The sequence below is a fragment of the Cladophialophora psammophila genome (genome assembly GCF_000585535.1).
Source record: "Cladophialophora psammophila CBS 110553 chromosome Unknown aczJe-supercont1.10, whole genome shotgun sequence".
Lineage (NCBI taxonomy): Eukaryota > Fungi > Ascomycota > Eurotiomycetes > Chaetothyriales > Herpotrichiellaceae > Cladophialophora > Cladophialophora psammophila.
The window spans coordinates 342,195-358,726 of record NW_006912931.1 but is presented as its reverse complement, the minus strand read 5'-3'; the positions used below and the strand labels follow the sequence as shown (position 1 = coordinate 358,726).

Here is a 16,532-nt window from a genome sequence, read left to right as displayed (position 1 = left end):
GTAAATGACTGAAGGTACAACAATGTCAGCTAACCCGGTAGTTAGGGCGGGCGGGTGGATCTCACTCGGCTGTTCATGGTCACTAGGTTGTATGCCCTCGCGTCAAATCCATATCACTCGAGAGTCTCTGGTTACCACTTGTCCCAGGACGACCGCCTACCATATGGAGGAATGGCTGTCTAACAACGGGTACCGTGCCCAACGTGGTTGAATTCGTTGTCACACCTTCGTAGCAGCCGGGAGAGGTGAAGGAGGAGCTGGACACTTCACGGCAACCACACAGATGTCCAACAGGAATACAAGGACATTGATTCCATCGTTGAGAACGAAGCAGCATGGACTGAGTTGCTACTTGACGTGAATCGATCGAGCAGAAGTAAAACACGGATTGAATGTACGCAAATGGGTTCAGAACTAGATGTGTCGACAGAGCTCCTAAAGAAATCATCGATACAGACCGTTCGTACACACAGATACTGACACTGGAACGTAGTACTAGACAAGGCGCAAGGGGGGTATGCTAGGGGTATACTTGGTACAGTGGAAGAGTCAAGACTGGGTAACCAAGAATGAAGATAGTCCGGCGATCTGCTTCACGCCCTACAGAGCCGGACTACCCATCCATCCTCCACCCATCCAAGTAAGTCGGACATGCACAATCCAAAAAAAAAAGAGAAACATAAGCACACAACAAGTCGAAACCCGCTCAAAGTTTTTGGATGTCATTCGTCGTCATCATCATCACTATCGAGCACCCTCCTCGTCCTCTTCCTGTGTGCCGGACTAGTAAGTCTCTGTTTCGCCAATGGCGAGATCCGTGTCGCAGCACTCTGGACCTTCGCCTTCTCTGGGCTGAGATTGCTTGTCTTTTTGGTAGAAACCAAGATGTCTAGGTCTGGTAGGTCGTCGTCCATCGCGTCGTAATCTATGCTTTGCTGCGAGATGTAGAAGCGTTTCGCAGCCCGCATTTCTACCTCGTTGGTAGGTGATGAACTCGGCATCTTTCGTAGAGGGGGAAACAGATCGTCGTCGTCGTCGTCGTTGTCGTTGTCGTCGTCATTATCAGCGAACACTGCCTTATCTTTTCGTCTGGATCCCGCCGACCGAGCCGCACTGAGATCTTCTTCCCCATCATCGATGAAACTGTCTTTGTCATCGTATTGCGAAATAGTGCTGTCCCCAATGGTGTCACTAGAAACATCTGTGTGGCGAAGTGTTTGAGGCTTTCGCTTCTTTTTGGACGTCTTGCTTGCACGTGTCGGTTCTTCCACTTCCGACACCTCAGGCAAGGCTTCATCCCCCTCTGAGAACGTCTCATAGTCCGACGGACGGGACCACTTTTGTCTTGGATTCTGCATCGCTTCGAAGGCTTTCACTAACGTCTTGGTCGCTCTTGAATGCTTGACGGCATCTGTTTTCCCGAGCCGTCGCTGTTGTTCTGGGTAAGCATCAAATCGCACGAACTGAATATATTCGTCTTCGGCCCCCACGAGTCGAACGTAGCGGTCTTCAAGTTCTCGTTCCTCAGTCTCGGACAGCAGAGCGTCCTTCAACGGAGGTAGTGCAGCAACCTCGTGGTCTTTTCTTGACTTCGATTGTTTTGATGCCTTCTCTTTTGTTCGGGCCTTCGTCTTCTTGTTCCCAGTGCCCAAGAACGTGAAGCCCGTCTCCACCCCGTCTGGCATGTGGAACTTCTTTGGTGGCTTTTTGGCATTCTTCGGGTTTCGTCGGCTTGGCTCGACCGAGCCAGGCTGCGTGTTCTCGATTGGAATATCTACTACGCGCTTGTCAACCGCGGGCACGATGTCTCTCGGGATGATTCTCATCGACAGTTCTTCATGGAAATTGAACTCCCTGCCACTGGCAATCTTTTCTTGCATCTTTTGATAATTGTCCTCTGACTGGGCGAAGTCAGATTCTTCCTTGCCACGCATCATGAGCAAGACAATGCTCCCAGCCCGTTTCCGCCCTGTCCGGCCCATGCGTTGAAGCATCCTAATAGGCGATTTCGAGCAATCATAACAGACGATCAAATCGACTTCACCGATATCTAGACCTTCTTCTCCAATTGATGTCGCGACGATTGTATTGTATTTTCCCGCCTTGAATTGCTTGATAACGCTCAGCTGAGTCTTTTGATCCATCCCTTCCGAGCCACCCTTCGTGCCTGACTGCCCAACGAAGACATGCGCTCGGATCATAGGGCCATGGCGATTGAGGACTCTCACAATTTCCTCCGCACTGTCTCGATAGTGCGTGAAGACCATGATTCTTGTACTTGAAGAGCCCGTGCTGTGGTTATCACTAGTCCTCTCACCAATGTCCATGAAATGGTTGAGCACCACAGTCTTCAGGTAAGATAATTTCGGATGTCCAATAAAATCTGGGTTGTTGATCCATATGCTCAACCTCGTCATCAATTTCTTGAAGTTCTCGTCATCCGCGATTTGTTTCGCGTATTTGCCACCGCCTGAGGCTCCATCCGCGAAAATTTTCATCTTGTGGTAGAAAGGCCCGATGCCGTGATATTTCAGAAGCTCAATGTTATGAGCCAGACTCATTAGTGTAGTAGATATCGCCTTCACCATGCCTTTCACAGAATGCTGTGCTCTTCTGCCAGCTTCCGACGACTGCCACCTTTCCCAGGCTTTCTTCAACCCAAACAGGGTTATCATTCGTGGATCTCTTCCCCAAGAAGCACCCTGGGAGTGCAACTTATTTAGGAGCGGTTGCAGTGTTGCCGACAGCATCTCTAATGACATGGTGATCTCATCAGAGTTGTCAAATGTCTGGGTTTCGACATTCCGCTTGTGGACGAAGTCGCGTATATCAAGAGATTCCTCCGTCCTGATTTCGACTCTAGCGATTCCAAGCCCGTCGATCACCTCTTGCACTTTCTCCACATCCTTTCCAGGAGTTGCTGTAAGAGCAAGAACTCGAAAGCTCGAATTGAATCTCCTCAAGAATTTAACCACTTCCACATACGCGTAACTTCCAGTGGCTTTGTGTGCTTCGTCTACCACAATCAGAACGATCTTCTTTGGATCACAATAGCCATGCTTCAGATCGTTGATCAAGGTCTGGGGTGTCATAAAGAAGACCCTTTTCTCTCGCCACTCCTCTGCTCTGATTGCTGGTGAGACCTCTCCTGTCAGCATCGTGGTCTGAGATCGTGGGATGCCGGCAATGTTGAAGCAGGCGTCAACCTGTTGTGATACAAGTGGTTTGGTCGGCGCCACAAAGACAATCTGCGCACTTTTCGTCCATCGGAACCAGTTCAGCATGATAGTAGCAGCGATGAATGTCTTCCCCAAGCCCGTGGGCAACGCGACCAATACATTGTGGAAAAGCCCCTTGTGCACAATGTTATATTGGTAGTCTCGAATTCGGCCAAGATTCGTTGGGTATACCCACGTGGCCATGGCATCACGATCTAGCTCATGATGGGTTGGAGGCTCATTTCGGCTTGCCAGTGGCCAATTGTGTATCCTGGATTGGGATTGCGTTGTGGGAGGCTCTTGCTGAGTCGTGTGAATCCCGTGCAGTGTCGTCTGGCGGAACGAGCTGGATTTCTGTAGAGGACGACGAGGAGCAGAGTTGCCATCGGGCTTGCCTTGTATGGCTTCTAGGCCTGTGTTTCTATGCACAAGTGCTGGGTTGCCACAATCACCCAAAGCTTTTAAAAGCTCAAGATCATCCTCGTCCACTTCAAACTCATCGCTAGGCGCAGCGGCTTGAAAAGAATGGCCTATGGTAGTAGTTTGACGTTTCAGAATGGAAGATGAGGGTGAGGGACTCTTCCGAGGCTTCATCCATCTTGGCCCTCTAATTCTGGATGGACTGGAGTGTTGTTGAGTCAATTGGGTGACGAAGGTATCCAGCGGACGGTCTCCATACTGAGGAACATGTATGCGATCTTCATACTTTGATTTTTTGATGTCTTTTCCGTTTTCATCTTCGTTCGGCGGCAGATCGTATTCGTCATCTTGTGTGGGTGAAGAGCCGCTGAGATGGGAGTTAAGGCGGCGACGCTTGCGAGCACGCGCGTTCAAATCAGGTTGAGAACTGGGAACAAGGACATCTGAGTTGGCTTCGGCCGCATCATCTAGGAAGTCCATGTCTTTTTCAGCTCAGCCCATTCTTGTAGGGGTGATGTCTTTGCGCATCGTCATCGAGCTTTGACGAAGTGGTGGGTGAAGAAAGTGAGTGACGCGGACGCGCCAAGTTTGACACACGAAAACACGTGATGGTATTTGCCCAGAACCGCACTCGCCTAACCTGCCTAATCTCATTTGGCGGTTTGTTTTGGCTCACCACCTATCTCGGACTACACTCTTCGTCACTGCATAATTGAACGATGCCATGGTGCGCTGTATTTGAAATCTATGATTAGTGGTAAGGAAAGCTGGCCTTTCCCGGCATCGAGAAGTATCGAACGAGCTCTAACTTTTCAGCCATCAAGTGAAAATGATCGCGGTCCGAAGAACCCTATCCTGCTCGACGGTGAAAGCTCAGCCTCCTAAGTGGCAATGCTTCCATGAGTGCAGACTTCCATTGATAATAAATAGCCGACATATGCTGCGTTGGATTGTGGGTTTTCTATTTCAGTCCGCATGGCTATTGTAGTCACCCTGGAAGCTCTAGCCTACTCGGGTGCTTGCAAACAACGCTGTGGTGAGGTTGGTGGTGAAGTATAATGAGGGGGTGGTGTTTGGCTCTACCTGCGCCGTTCAACTATTTCTCAATTCGGGTTAGGAGCTCTCTCCATAACATAATGCCTACCTGCGTTCCCTTCACAACTCGCCCCGCCGCCACAGATTTTTTGCTTACGATGGCGGATGATTCATGGACGCTAATTATTGATGGCGAAGCGTTGGACGTGATTGAAAGTGAGGCAGAGCCTCCTCTTCCCAGGGATCACCTTTCCCAGTGAGAGAGGTGGCGCTTTGTTGGATTTAGGTGTTGCCTAAGGGAGAAAATCCGAAAACTATTACTACAGACTGGGAAGAAAGCCAGGACGTTCCGCTTTTTTCTCCTTCTGACAACAAAAGTTTAAGGACATAATTTAGAGGTGTCACGATTGGCACAATGGTAGGGTTATTAGAGCATAGATTGGACGCGTACGTTCTCCTCTTCGGATCGATACAAAATTCCTTAAGACGATGCATGTTGTCCTCCGGCTTGCATCGAAAAGAGGCCAGCAGAAGTAAAGGGATATAGACAGGGACAGCCAATAGTCCCAGGATATATTTGAGAAGAACGAAGAAGTAGTGGCGTACTCTCTGCTGACATCCCACAAACATTACCAAAACCGTGGAGATGGGAAACGTGCAGATTTCAATTGTTCCCTCCAGTCGGGGTGAGGACAAAATCTCTGTTGGTTAGCGAATGCTAATATATATTTCATTTGGCATGCCACCTGGAAACATACCCATAATTAATCTCAGTGGTATCTGGAGTTTCAGACGGAATTGCAGTAGGTTCGTCCTCCACGAATGCTCAAATAGATCTCATTTCGAAGGCACAGTCATAAAATCTCCAGTTCACTTGTTGAGACTATCAAACTGTCTTCATTTAGAATGCGCTCGAGCCCCAGGGTTGCCGCTGGTCCAGATCTGTAGCTTGTAGAGATAGTACTATTGCCAAAGCAGGACTTCCACGATCTGTCAGAGAAGCAGATTCAGTGAGAGTTTCCTTGCTGGAGGTAGCATATTGTATGCACGTGAAGAAGACGACAGAGAATCAGTGGTTCAAGAGCCTCTCGTATTCCGCCGGTATGCCCAATGGTCGGCAACCGCTTGTTTAAGGGCTAATCCGCCAGTACAGAAACCAGCAATTTGGAGAGGACGATCGGATCGAGCAAAGCTCGAGTCGCCGAGTATATCTAGAAGCTCGCTCGACTAGACGGATACTTCACCGGTTCTATTCTCGATGGTTAGAGGGACTTGGATTTGTAGAGCTATATGTCTGCCCCTGGAAGCCTACGAAGAAGCTCTCATCCCGATCGAATGGCCTTTATGCATTCCATGTCAGATAAAGGTCATCGCCAATTGCAGGTATGGCTAAGACGCTATAAGACATTAGGGAAGACCTACTAAAGATGCGACAAAGCTCACTCGAATTTTAGATAACAGTATTCGGGCAACGGGCTGTCTTTGACCGGTTCCCAATTTCTTCAGTGGCATCTTTGCGCCGATCGTGACTTGTTGACTCTGAACCTATGTGCTGTGTCAGGATTAAGGAAGAGTAACTCGAACTCTCAGTTCTGCTCAATATAGATGAAAAGGAGCACCGCTCTAGCGCAAATTATCTCAGAGTTGGGTGGCCATACGTGCGTCGACACCTGATACAGTCCGTTAGAGGGTTTGCTGGTCAATTGGAGTATTGACAATGCTCATCTAGCCGGGTGCTCGTTCTGGTCGATAAGGAACCGCAGCTGCGAAGGATCATTGGATTGGAGATCCCGTACCTAGTGGTGTAAGTTGACTAGGATGTCTCCATCCAGTTCGCCGTCAAGCTCTGCCTTTGTCTGATTGAACGAGAACATCTAAGGATGTCAACATGCTCAATGGTAAAGGTGTCCGAAGTGCGAGAGTCTCTGTAGCGCTTTCGGTTCGGGCAGTCTTCGGATTGAGGATGAGAGTTTGATCTGGTCTTCAGCTGGTGTAATCTGATGGTGCTTCATAGATTCCTTTGTGTCATGTCTCAGTCGCAAGACCTTGAAAGTTTGATTCTTGCTCCTTGGCGTATGCAGCGACTTTCTCACGTAAATCGACGTTGCAGGAAAACTTCAAGATGCACCTGTGCGTCTCACGACGGGCGACTTGAGTCACTCATCATGGCGGAGGAGCCAGTATTGAATCCCCCCCCCCCCCCACCATGCTCTCCCAGTTGCATGAGAGAGGTGAAATGCCTTAATAGATGCTGGGGCTGTATCAGCCGGCGAGCAGAGACACCGTCAGTTGCAGCACCTTATCGTCCGAGACGAGGATCATTGCCGGGAGATATCAGAGAAGATGCAAAGTCAGTGGGACGAGTGCCACTTGGTACAACCACGGGGGTGACAGAGAGATACTTTCTCTGGAGCCAAAACACTGTGTGTTCAGCGTTGGTGGTCATAGTTAGACAATGAGAAGAGGTTATGTGGATGATCGACAATGAAGTCATGTTTCTCAGAAGATCCTTCCTGCCCAACCAAGGGGACGACTGCATCAGCTACATACTACTTCCATGTGAATGTGAAACTCCCCCGGGAATTATCGTATCAGAACGTCGTTCAGAAAGGTGAAGGTGGGCCCTTGAAATAAAGCAAAGTGATGCAAGCATTTTCCAGAAGTGAAGTAAGAATCCCTCAGTTTCCAAGTGATCGGGGACTCTACAGAGCCAGTCCGACCATGACGAGGGCGAGGAATCCAAGTCCTACGCTGCCGACGTGAAGGTTGTCGGCGCCATTGCCAGATTGTGTGGGCGAGGCTGAAGCTGATGCGCCAGTTGCGGAGCTGCCTTCTACAAAGGTCGTCAGTAACTCAGCAGATCTTGCGGTCATATGGAACCCCTACCTGTCGCCGATGCCGAACCGTCTGTTGTGGCAGCGTTGGTCTGCCCAAAAGTGGCTGTGGCAGAAGAGCTGCCGTCGGTCTGGCTGGCAGTAGGAACAGCAGTGGAGGAGGCAGTCAAGAAGTAAGAGCTGATGCACGCCGCCTGGCAGGAGGCGTACTGTTGAGTCTCGCCAGCCGTGCCATTACCTTGCGGGCATTGCGCCGCGCATTCCGTTGTCGCATTCGCCTGGAGTTGAGACGGGCACGGAACACCGACGCATTTGGCCTGGCAGCACACGTCGGCGGAGCCGCCTAGATAATTCACTATCTCAGTATTCATCCATACCCTGTTCCTTGAAAGCCTGACTTACAGGACTGCAGACACTTCACTTGCGGACTGAGGGACGCGGTGGCGGCGGCAGAGGAAGAGCCAGTCGACGTGGCCACGCTGGATTCGGTCGTCTCAGCGGAAGCAGTAGTAGTTGCGTTTTGAGCGGCAACGAAGGCGATAAGCCCGAAGGTGGTGAAGGCGGTGAAGAAGCGCATCTTGATGGGGAATGCGCTCGCGGGAAAAGTACCACGGGAATTGTCACAGGGGAATATAGAAAGTGAGGCTGAAGTCGGCGGCGTAAAGCGCGGGTTGAAGAGAAGTGGAAGCGAATGTGAATGTGAATCAATTGAGAACGAGCGTAGAAACGAATGTCGCGGCGCAAAGTGCCAGCACAGGAGGATGTGGATGTATACAAACAACCGGTGGACTCGCGAACACGATCAGATGTGGGCGCGACAGGGAGTAAAGAGTTTATAAAAGACTGGACCGGGGAGCGCACACATTCGCCTTCCCAGTTTCCACCCCCAAGCACCAATCCGCGAGTCAAATCTCCCCAGGATTTCCTCATTTGCAAGGCCCATCCCGCCCATCTTTGGTCCATCCAAGGCTCAAGTGTTTCGGATTGCGTGAAGCGAGTTTTCTTCTGTGTGGAGACTGGACGGAGCCTTGCAAGGGGGCCCCCCCTGGGCTCCGCTGCAACGGAGCTGAAATTGAGGCTAGTCCTTCCCAATCGGACTTTTTCGAGTCTTGGGCTCTTGGGCTGATGCAGACTGATGCTCGTGGGCCGATCCGACCGTCACGGCTGATTCGACGGGCTTCGAGCCCCGGTGAGACAACCAAAGTTGCACCCGGGCGACTGTCCGCAGGATTTGTTTGTGGCGAGTGCTGCATGTTTCAGACTGTGCGGTGTTCGTGTTCTCAACAATTCGACGAGGATGCAACAAAGACGGGGTCCGGTGAACCCAAACATACTTACTGGGTACTTGTAGGTATTTACAGTACTCGGTATGGTGCACATGGCAGACAGACAGCTACCGAAAGACCTGTGACGGAGTTTTCGCCGCCCGTCGATCGGGGATTTTCATCTTCCCATCATTGTGGGCCAAATTTCCCCCAAAACACAGTCCATCGGAAATTGCCCTCGTGTTCTGTCGAACTTCGGCTGCCCGTTCCATTTCCCCAGGCGCTGGCCCCGGCATGGTTCTTGGATCCATCGGCCATCACATCACGTACGAGCACTGAGTGCCTTGTAAAAGGGTAACAACAAGGCTGCCACACTGTCGCGACAACCGAATGCTGGTTTGTGCAGAGCGTCGCTCGCGTTAGGAGGGTGCAGTTGACCAGATCACTACTTCTGACTTGGCGCGGCGACACCATCGACGCCATCTCCGGGAAGCACTCTGCGATTCTTCCCTACCTGTGCTTTGTACTGGGGCGGATCATAATATCCGCCTGCCGTGCCTCGAACGCCATTTACGAAAAGCAATGAATGACAGATGTCACAGCGAATTTTAGCTAATGAGCTGTCAATCACGGAGAGCTACCCCCGGGCAGCCCGGGGTTGATCAGTGGCTTCTCAGTACTCGGTACGAATGCGAAAATTGACTGATACGTCCAGCAAACTTGTCTTCGAGCAGTGAAGCTGCTCTATCTTCGAGTCAAAAAGAATAAGCTATGTTTGGCGAACCGCAGCCTACCTCTAATTGATCGCCGACCTCGTTGTCGATGCTCTCTTCGGCTGGTCGGCTCTATGCTGTTGAAGAACAAAACAATGAGGCTGGGGAACAGCGACCTCGAAAACAAACTAGACGTCCTAAGACAACAGGGGCGTTCGTCGATGATGCCCTCCCTCAATGCCCGGCGGGCCAGCAATGCAAGTAAGGCTCGATTTTAGTTTCGCAATGGCTCAACTACTCGTTGACAGCGATAGCACCCCTGAAAGAACCTCTGTACCAAATTCGCCCAAACGAAATCGCTGATCGTCTTGCTCCTTTCACCTCTTCAAGGACGTCGTCTCAGTCGACCACTCGTTCCTTTACCGAGCAACCCTCTGCATATTGTCTCCCAAGGGTAACAGGGAGCGCCGAATCTCTCGAAACAGCAATTTGGCCAATATGTTCACCATTCCTGGCACCAAAATTTCGACTAAGTAATGGAAGACAGGAATGGAACAGTAAGGGCGCACTTTCGAGCTTCTGAGCCCCATCACAGTTCCTTCCATGATATTTGGAACGGGTTGCACCATTACTGCATCACGATGCACTTGGCCCTTTGCGCGTGACGTTGCTATACGTGGCTCCCGTTGATGCAGGCAAGGTAGCCCGCGTCTTGATGGCCTCTAATTGCGTACATGTTGGGCATGGCCGTGTAGACTTTTCTGGGAGTATTTGACTTCGGCTGGCCGCGGACATAATCTTTCTAACCGTCAGCTGCACCTTGCCCATTGCTATCTCACTCATCGGTGGGTGATCCCATGTGAAACTGGATAAGTTCTTCTACTTTGGGCGGCTCGGAGCATCTTGCAATGTTGATGCACCCGGTAAGTCTTATAATCTGCGTTCGTTTTTGCTGATATGCTGACAGTTCGTTCTTGGTTGGTCCTGCCTGGCGGTTCCCTTCTTCTGCATGCCCTCGTATCTCCTACCTCGGTGTCCACAGTCAACTATGGGAGCGCTGTCTTCGTAGGGTCCATGTTCCTGTCGTCAAGATGGTATGGGATCTTGGTTCCAAAGAACTACAAATGGCCGCCAACTCAAATATGTTCTAGATGCGCGTGGTGTCAGTTTGCTCTGAACGATTCAAACGAGGGTGTGTGTCACCAGCTTCAGAACCACCTGTTCCAAAAGCCTCGTCACAGGGATGTTAGAGACCGAACGATATAGATACCGGCAACATCTAGCAGCCTTTGCGTTTTGCGACCGCTGTCACTGGCACAATATTGTAATCCATGGTTGCCGTCTTTATACAGCAACGGTTCCTGACGGCTGTGCTTCGGCCAAGCTCCATATCCCGTTCTGTGCAGACAAAGTTGTGGGAGGGGAAAGTTTGATCCGCACCATTACCGACGATAGTGGCGAAAAGACCAACGCCGCAGTGATTCCCCGCTGAGGTCTGTCTATTCGTCTGGGTTCTTGATTTGGGCGAAATTTTTAAGTGTAGTCGGGGCCTGAATATGTCCGTTGTTATCCGATGAACTCCTTTGGTCCTCCGACCTAACTCCTCATTCCTTAGAAATGCTTACTAGAATCCAGACTGATCACTTCACAGTTGATTAGCAGGTCTCTCTGTTCTCGAATGATTCCTTTCGCTACGACTGAGGCCGGTTTGGCAACACCCGTCCCCATGGACGATGGAGTCATCGGTCCCTAGGATATCCTCCAAACCACAACGATGCACGTCGTCTAAGACCCCTTTAAATTTCAAACCAAGGTCAAGCACGCTGGCGCCTAAACCACGGCGAAGAAATGTGCAGAAATCATCCACCGGTTGTGCCAAATGTAAATCTCGAAAGGTATTTTGATATTGGTGTTTTTCTAGGTAGATTCGAGCATGTGCTCATGATGTTTTAGATCAAATGTGACGAGACCAAGCCAACTTGCTTACGCTGCAGCGATAAGGGGATTTTGTGTCCTGGCTTCCCGACGGGACTCACACTGCGCTGGGCTAAGCAGCATGAAGTATACAAAATTGATCCATCCTCAAGAACAGACGACCAAATGTCATCGCCGGACATACGAACGCCGACAACTACTGTCTATCAAGCGGACGCAACAATTTCAGCAGCCACTAAGGTCAGTTTAGATACGATCGCGAGGGCCAACGCTCAAGGATCCAATATATCAATCCCCGTCACACCAAATGGCGCGTATGAGCAGGTGGGATATGCATACTCATTTCGTGTGTTGGGCCCTCCGTCGCCCATTCAGAGTGATGCTGGTGCAACACCAGGTGAAATCTGGTACAGCACTTTAGCCCTTGATGACGGAATCGTCTTTAACAGTGACCGAAATCCAGACCCCGGGATAAGATCGATGTCCACCGCGGACATGGAGCGTGGTCAGGAGCTGTCAGGGTGGTCGAGCCATTCGCAAGCAAGAAACATGCACTTTATGTTCATGGATGATTCCTTCTCTACTGCTCAGCTCGAATTTTCCTCCTCTCCAGGGTCATGTCGGGCCACGAATATCGATGCTCAAGAGGCAGATCTTCTATCTTCAGAATGCTCCGCTTATCCGGGTGCACCACAAATTCTCCAATTGAACCATTACAATCAGTTGCCGGCTCGACTAGAGGACATTTCTAGCGAGCTTGTTGAGGCATACTTCACCATTGTCTGCCCTCTCTTCTCGACATTCGATTCACAGCAAAATACGTTTCGGTCATTCGTCATGAGAAAGTGGCAAGACTCGGGCTCCATATTCTATGCCATGCTGAGTATGGCTGCGGCCAAATTAAGCCGTCAAAGCTTGGCCTTCAGGCGTCATGCTCTCGAGTATCAATCACTCGCGCTCCAAAGCCTCCGTACCCGTGTTTCAAAGGCGTCCAGCTGGACCACCGAGCTTTTGTTCGTCGTCCTCATGCTCGGACTCAGCACTTCATGGCATGACGTCAAAGATTTGGGTATTGCTCATCTCCAAGCTGTCCAAAATGCCATTCTCAACTGTGCAGTGGAGTCCCCAGATGGATCCCCACCACTGGACTTCTTCAAGGAAGCACTGATATACTGGGAAATGATTACGTGTTTCTTGAACGAGGATGTCACCCTGAACGGCTATTCCGTTCAATACGAACCTGAACCATCTCGAGTTGCCACGAGCCAAACCCTTGCGCTTGAACTGGCATTGCCTCCGTGCCTCAAACCATGTTTACTCGAGTCGTGCGTCTAATCCAGGAAGTCCGAGTATTCGAACGAGGGCAGATGACGAATCGCAGGTCAGGGTCATTTCTGAATCGCCCCGAAGACTTTCTGCTCTCAGTCCGCATGTTGGAAGAGGAGCTCTGGAGCTTGGAACTTCCGGGCCTGCATGAAATAGCCAGTACAGGAGACGAGAATACTCCAGCCATCCACCACCTGCTACTCGCAGAGACGTACATGTTCGCAAACCTGTATCAACTTTACTATACGTTTCCTAACCTATGCCGAAGGAGAGCAAAAGAGATTGCAGAAACATCCGAAGCTGAGGGGACGAGGGTTTTCTCTTGGGCACACAGTCAAGCAGGGTTATGCTCGGCTCTGTCGCGTTCCAATAGAAACACAGAAAAATGGCTTATGTTTATCGGACGGAGCATTCTTACCCGACTGGAACAGATCCATGTCAGCTCCGGGACGTCTTGCGTTCAGCCACTCTTGCTTCTTGTGGGATCGGCATGCTTATCGATTGCTCCTGAACTGGAGAGCAACGAAGAAGAGGAAGAGATTCTCCGGATGCGTAGATTCGTCCTCGACCGACTTTCCTATCTTTCTATCGCCTACCTTTCTGAACCGATGGATTGTGTGAGGCTGATAGTCTTGGAGATTTTCAAGCGTCTGGACGTTGGAGTCAATGTGTTCTGGATGGATGTTTTGCACTCCATGGGTCTGGTCACGGTTATAGGCTGATCCAGAAACTCCCAGACAGGTTTCTTGAACTCGGAACATGACACATTCTTTCATCTCTTTAATTCACGAATCATGAATCATAGAACACATCCCCAACCTAAGAGAAATTCTGGTGAGTTGAATACACCGACCCTTCTCAGAGACATCCAATGCAAAGATAACGGTTCACCGGCAACGCGAGAGCGAAGATAAGGTGTGCATACAATATTGGAAAAGGTCCAACGCGATCACTGAAAGAGCGTGCGGCATGGCGAGATTCGTCGAATAAGGTCTTTTGCGCGGTGCATTACTTGATTTGGTAAACAATGCCGAGCCCTGTGATCTGTAGAGCGTGATATATCTGCGCTTAAAAGACGACTTCTTCAAGGCTTCTGACAGAACAAGGTCATCCTAAGTCCTCTCCTTCCTGTCGAACAAGCTGTCATCGTGCCTGCTCTACGGATGATTTTTAACCATGTCGCAGGCGTTGCATGACAGCATTGCTGACCCCAATGCAACCGATTTCACGAATGGTGTCAAGATGACCAAACCCATTCTGGAGGGCAACTTGCCGGCTTCATGGTATACTCAGCCTCAGTTCTATGAGTTCGAGCGCCGCGCAATATTCTCAAAGCAATGGTTGCTCACTACTCACCGCCTCCGACTGCCGGAACCCGGCAGCTATGTACGGTTCGAGATGGCCGGCTTTGATCTCATCTTGGTCAAAACCAAGGAAGGGCAGATTAACGCCTTCCACAACATTTGCCGTCATCGAGCATACCCGCTCATTACCAAAGACGATGCAAACCAAGGCAAAAAGTCAATTCTGAGCTGCGGATATCATGGTTTGTATCGCACGATTGGCTTCTTCGACGACGCTCATCTCTGCTTCAGGCTGGTCTTACCGTCTAAACGGCAAATTGACCAAAGCTCCCAAGTTTGAGGAGCTGGAAGATTTCAATCGAGAAGACTACAGCCTGTTCGAAATCTATACGCATATCAGCAAGGTCGGATTTGTGTGGATCAACCTTGATGCCTCCGACGACCCTATTCCATGGGATGAAATGAACGCTGGAACGGATGAGCAACCACGGCTAAAAGACTTCCCTCTTGACTCCTATGTGTACCACCGGACATGGACCACGAATGGGAAATACAACTGGAAATTGGTCGGTGACAACTATAATGAAGTAAGCCAGCTCTCTCTTCCCTGTCTGCGACGCATCTATTGACTTGGGGTTCTTCAGTGTTACCATTGCAAAGCAAGCCATCCGGGCATCACCAAGATAACCAACCTAGACAGGTACTCGATAGAGCGCCATTCAGGGCGTCTGGAGCATTTCCCTCCGAACAGAGATGATATCAAGCCTGAAGACTTTGAGTACTTCGGCAACGGCGCCTTCACTTACAACTACCCCAACTCTTCGGCCAACTTGTCTACCCCGTACTTTTTCATCATGCGCGTCATCCCGACTGGTCCTAACAGGTCATAACTGAGTATCAAACGTTCCGAAATCCTACCTCGACCCAGGACGCCTTTCAACGCGCCGCCGACTTCTTCGAAGGAATCGAGCTGAAGGACTACGACCTGATGAACGGGGTCCAGGGAAATCTCAATTCTGGAGTCTATGTTCACGGGCCGTTGCACACCAAACGGGAGGGAGGCGTGCTTTATTTCAAAAAATTGGTCCTACAGCAGCTGAAAGACCACATGAAATTGGAGGCCGAGCCAGGCCGCGAAATTTGGCCCGCGCAGCGCAATCAGCAGGTGCATGCTGCTGTTGGCGAGGAAGAAAATTTCTGCTCTGCTGTTTGTGAATGTGCAAGGAGGAAGAATGGCTAAGAAGAAGAATCGAGGATCTATCTCCGAGTTACTGTAGAAGCTGAGTTGTGCGAGCTGGCCAATCAGTTCACGTTCGCCATGGCTGGCCCCTTCCGGACTAGACCCATCTGCGTAGCGTTTTCGAAAAGACCTTCGACAAAGGCAAAACCAGTGATTCAAATGGCTCAAGGGGTGGATACTATCGCAAGTGTCATACCGAGGGCATATCCCAACTTGCCAGACTCCCTCATGAAGATCTGCTACCCTCTTGGCCCTAAGGCCCAAGACCAGGTTTAGATTTCCTCGTTTTGTTTTGTGCCCACGACAGAGGAAAGTTCAGTTGACTCTCAAGTTCTTTCAACATGTCGATGACAATTGAAGAATGCATGGCCACTCGGCCTGGTCGACCAGTACCTGAGATTCCGAGTAATGTCATGGATCAATTCAGTATGAAGGGCAAAGTCTGTGTCATCACAGGGGCAAGCCGGGGGATTGGATACGCGGTTGCAGAGGCCTTCGCAGAAGCCGGTGCACATATCGTCATGGTATTTTCTTCCGAGAACCCGGCCATGGATCAGAAAGCAGCGGCATTAGCTGAGCGGTGTGGAGTCAACGTCGTGACTCGGCGATGCGATGTTGGCCATGCCACAAAGGTCGAAAGCCTGATATCGGATATCTGCACCGAGTTTGGCAGAATCGATGTTTTCGTTGCAAACGCTGGTATCTGCATCCCGGGATCCATTCTGGAGCAGACCTTGGAAGAGTACCACGCCCAGATGAACGTCAATGTGCACGGAGTATTCTATTGCGCAAAATACGTTGGTACTGTGTTCAAGAAGCAAGGAAACGGCAACCTCATCATCACGAGCAGCATTAGTGGACGGGTTGTCACAGTCCCAGTCGACCACACCACATACAACGCAACCAAAGCAGCGGTCACGCATCTCGGCAAGAGTCTAGCTCGCGAGTGGCGCGAATTCTGTCGAGTAAATATTGTTTCCCCTGGCTGGATCGACACAGATATGAGTTCCGATCAAGCAGGCATCAACGAAGCCCGCCGCATGGCTGTGATGGGCCGCCAAGGTACGAAATGACTACTCAGCTACCTTGATGTCTTGTTCCTGACAGAGAATAGGCCACGTTAAAGAATTGAAAGCAATCTATCTTTATCTAGCAAGCGATGCAAGTTCATTCGTTACTGGGGCAGACTTCACAATTGACGGCGGTTACACTTTGCCCTGAGGTGTCTGAATCCAGGTCATC

At 50.4% G+C, this 16,532-nt stretch overlaps 5 protein-coding genes across 5 annotated transcripts; 3 read left to right on the top strand and 2 right to left on the bottom strand.

Moving 5' to 3' along the window:
• Nucleotides 1–722: 722 nt before the first annotated feature.
• A1O5_06846 (fanconi anemia group M protein) lies at nt 723–4,118 on the bottom strand (the record flags this gene model as incomplete). Its single annotated transcript, XM_007747437.1, has 1 exon — nt 723–4,118. The coding sequence occupies one exon, from the start codon at nt 4,116–4,118 to the stop codon at nt 723–725; it is 3,396 nt and encodes a 1,131-aa protein (XP_007745627.1).
• Nucleotides 4,119–7,375: 3,257 nt separating this feature from the next.
• A1O5_06845 (uncharacterized protein) lies at nt 7,376–8,084 on the bottom strand (the record flags this gene model as incomplete). Its single annotated transcript, XM_007747436.1, has 3 exons — nt 7,376–7,506; nt 7,560–7,850; nt 7,910–8,084. The coding sequence occupies 3 exons, from the start codon at nt 8,082–8,084 to the stop codon at nt 7,376–7,378; spliced, it is 597 nt and encodes a 198-aa protein (XP_007745626.1).
• A 3,501-nt stretch (nt 8,085–11,585) lies between these two features.
• Nucleotides 11,586–12,755, top strand: A1O5_06844 (uncharacterized protein; the record flags this gene model as incomplete). The annotated part of the gene is made up of 1 exon (XM_007747435.1): nt 11,586–12,755. One exon carries the CDS (start codon nt 11,586–11,588, stop codon nt 12,753–12,755), a length of 1,170 nt encoding a protein of 389 aa, XP_007745625.1.
• Nucleotides 12,756–13,922: 1,167 nt separating this feature from the next.
• Nucleotides 13,923–15,290, top strand: A1O5_06843 (uncharacterized protein; the record flags this gene model as incomplete). The annotated part of the gene is made up of 4 exons (XM_007747434.1): nt 13,923–14,292; nt 14,342–14,637; nt 14,695–14,910; nt 14,934–15,290. 4 exons carry the CDS (start codon nt 13,923–13,925, stop codon nt 15,288–15,290), a joined length of 1,239 nt encoding a protein of 412 aa, XP_007745624.1.
• Nucleotides 15,291–15,631: 341 nt separating this feature from the next.
• A1O5_06842 (uncharacterized protein) lies at nt 15,632–16,511 on the top strand (the record flags this gene model as incomplete). The annotated part of the gene is made up of 2 exons (XM_007747433.1): nt 15,632–16,352; nt 16,405–16,511. The coding sequence occupies 2 exons, from the start codon at nt 15,632–15,634 to the stop codon at nt 16,509–16,511; spliced, it is 828 nt and encodes a 275-aa protein (XP_007745623.1).
• Between the last annotated feature and the right edge of the window lie 21 nt (nt 16,512–16,532).